We start from the raw sequence: 3,300 nt of genomic DNA on the forward strand, positions 1-3,300 counted from the left end.
CAACGTGATCTCATGATAATTTGTATGTATTTTACGTAAAATGTGGTTCTATAAAACATACATTTACTTAAAAACAATGCTGACGTACAATGCTGACAATTATACGTACAATGCTGACGTATTTTCAGCATCTAAACATACAAAATACTTACCTATTTTCAGCATTTAAACACAAAACTGACGTATTGACGACACCTAAAATGAATCCTTATGAATATTGAAATCGCGGCATTAATTTTATTATTAGTTGTTTTTAGTTGTCATATCAATTATCTGTTTTTCAATTGCATTATTAAATTGTTTACTCCTTTACTTAATATGAAATAATAACATTTTGTTTTGTTGTGATTTCTGCTGCCAGCTTGTTTCCAAGAATAGGCCTATGTAATGTTAAACAAGACTTCACTTTAAACCTTAAAATAAATAACATTTCTGCAATCATTTAACCTTTACTTGTCATGTAATGTTTACTTTGATTGCCATGGGCCACAAAAGGCGTTTTCTCCGACATGCTGTGACTCACAATAGAAGCCTTTATTCGGCGATCTTCATCTCCATCCCGAGCAGCGAGACCAGTGACCGTAAGCAGCAAAGCCCTCGCTGACTGACGCGCTCTTTACAAATTCAAATGTTGCTGCTTCAAACGACAGGTTTTACTGCAGGATAATCGAACACTTATTGGCTCTCGCCTGCATTCGTCACAGATTGCGATATTTGCGATATTTTTAGCGATTAACAACATAAATTCTGCTCTGCATCTCACAAACCTACTGTATTCCGCCAGAGAGGACCGCGGCTGCAACGCATCGTCATTTGGATTACTTTTGGTACTGCTTTTGACATTTTTGCAATAAATAAATGATTGTAATTGAATTTATCTGTCTGTCATGTTTTTCTTATACTGTACAAAAATGTTTAGGTTTATAGGTAGGAGTGGGATTAGCGACTATAAAAATATTGTAATGCTATATTGTTGCTAAAATTGTTATTTTCCTGCATATTTCGGTCAATTGGGTTTTATATCCTTTATATTCGCTATAAAATGGGTAGGTTAAGGTGTCTAAAAATCTAAATTGCTTATTAATAAAATGATAAAAATGCATATTCGCTGTAAAATGGGTAGGTTTGGGGTAGGTTAAGGGGTCTAAAAATCTAAATTGCTTATTAATAAAATGATAAAAATGCATATTCGCTGTAAAATGGGTAGGTTTGGGGTAGGTTAAGGGGTCTAAAAATCTAAATTGCTTATTAATAAAATGATATAAATGCATATTCGCTGTAAAATGGGTAGATTTGGGGTAGGTTAAGGGGTCTAAAAATCTAAATTGCTTATTAATAAAATGATAAAAATGCATATTCGCTGTATGGGTAGGTTTAGGTCTGGGGGTAGGTTAAGGAGTCTAAAAATCTAAATCGCTTATTGATAAAATGATACAAATGCATTGATATGAATATCTTAATGATATAAAAGATACGTAAATATTTTTACGTTTTTTAGCTAAAAATACGTAGCGATTTGTACGTTTTAAACGTTGAAATACGTCTAAATTGTACGTTTTAGCATTAATAAAAACGTACAAAAGTGTACGTTTTGTGCTTGTAAATGTTACGTATTAATACCTACGTATAAACATGAGACCAGGCTGGAGCGTATTTCGGTCATTTGCGTTTTATCCTTTCATATTCGCTATAAAATGGGTAGGTTTAGGTTTGGGGGTAGGTTAAGGGGTCTAAAAATCTAAATTGCTTATTAATAAAATGATAAAAATGCATATTCGCTGTATGGGTAGGTTTAGGTCTGGGGGTAGGTTAAGGAGTCTAAAAATCTAAATCGCTTATTGATAAAATGATACAAATGCATTGATATGAATATCTTAATGATATAAAAGATACGTAAATATTTTTTACTTTTTTTTAGCTACAAATACATAGCAATTTGTACGTTTTAAACGTTGAAATATGTCTAAATTGTACGTTTAAGCATCAATTAATTAATTATCAATTAATTAATACCTACTTATAAACATGAGATCAGGCTGATATATACAGTATATATATATATATATATATATATATATATATCACCGCTCCTATCGAGGCTCAGTATGTGAGGATCTACCCGCAGGTGTGCAGGAGACACTGCACTCTTCGCATGGAGCTCCTGGGTTGTGAGCTCACGGGTGAGTCACCTCAATAGACAGCATACATCATTCTGAGAGCATGTCCAAAGGGGACTTTAGAAGTGTGTTATACCTCTGAAACATTGTCCAGGCTGTCAATAAAGCACAACACAACATGGTTGAAGCCAGTTCTTTTTTCTCATAGCAAGTTCAGGGGATTTATTTTATACAGCTCAACAATAAGGATTTTTTTTCTTTCTTCTTCTTCTTCTGTTGGTCAGATTGTGCCAGTAGTTCGAATTTGGTCTTGCCCTGCCAATGTTTTCACTGTCCCACGACAAAATTATAAATTATTTATGCTTTTTGAAATTTGACAGAAATATTTTATACCAAAAATTGACAAATGATTTATTAGGTTGTTATTGCGTTTTTAATTAAAATAATAGGTGGAAATCCTACAGCTGTAATATAACTTCATGACAGCTATAAATTCATACATGCACTTTTGCTTGAAAATGATGGCATGTTGTTTCTACCAAGACTATCACAAGTCACACAATTCCAACAAAACCTCAGCTTCAACTACCTTGAAGATATATTTAAATTTGAAGACATATATACATGTTAAGAACATGACAGCAAATCTTTATGTTAATAGGCATAAAAACACATATCCATGTTTAATGCGAACATTAGATGTAAGAACTCAGTCCTGGTCTAATAGGGCAAGTTAAAGTTTCATTAAATAGCTTAAATCTCCTTCACATTGGCCATCCTTATTGTTAAACCATGAAGAAGCATTTAAGTTTATATTATAATTAATTTATATTACATCCAAACTTACCATATGATGTATTTATATATTTAATCATTATTCTTGCTTCAGTCTGTTCAGTTGAAGCTAGGGATGTAACGGTATGAAAATTTCTTATTACGATTATAGTGACCAAAATTATCACGGTTATCACTATTATCATGGTATTGTTAAAATCTGCTGGAGATGTTAAAAAATTACCGACACATAAATCACTTCACCAAGTTTTATATTTAAAAATCAACAAACAACAAATAAAATAACTTTTTGTTTGCATAATCACTAAAACAATAACATTTACCAATGATGTTCGGATTTTAAATGACAACTTGACTGACAACAGTTTAATAGCATGTTGAAATATCT

General features: G+C 32.1%; 1 protein-coding gene across 1 annotated transcript in view; it reads left to right on the top strand.

The window, feature by feature from the left end:
• The window catches only part of LOC107753185 (EGF-like repeat and discoidin I-like domain-containing protein 3), a 199,392-nt gene that overhangs the window by 138,615 nt on the left and 57,477 nt on the right, over nt 1-3,300 (top strand). The window contains exon 6 of the mRNA XM_016569310.1: nt 2,079-2,180. Within this exon, the coding sequence (XP_016424796.1) occupies nt 2,079-2,180 (102 nt within the window). The remainder of the gene's footprint in view (nt 1-2,078; nt 2,181-3,300) is intronic.

This window comes from Sinocyclocheilus rhinocerous, unplaced genomic scaffold (genome assembly GCF_001515625.1).
Source record: "Sinocyclocheilus rhinocerous isolate Xijiao unplaced genomic scaffold, SAMN03320098_v1.1 scaffold3063, whole genome shotgun sequence".
NCBI lineage: Eukaryota > Metazoa > Chordata > Actinopteri > Cypriniformes > Cyprinidae > Sinocyclocheilus > Sinocyclocheilus rhinocerous.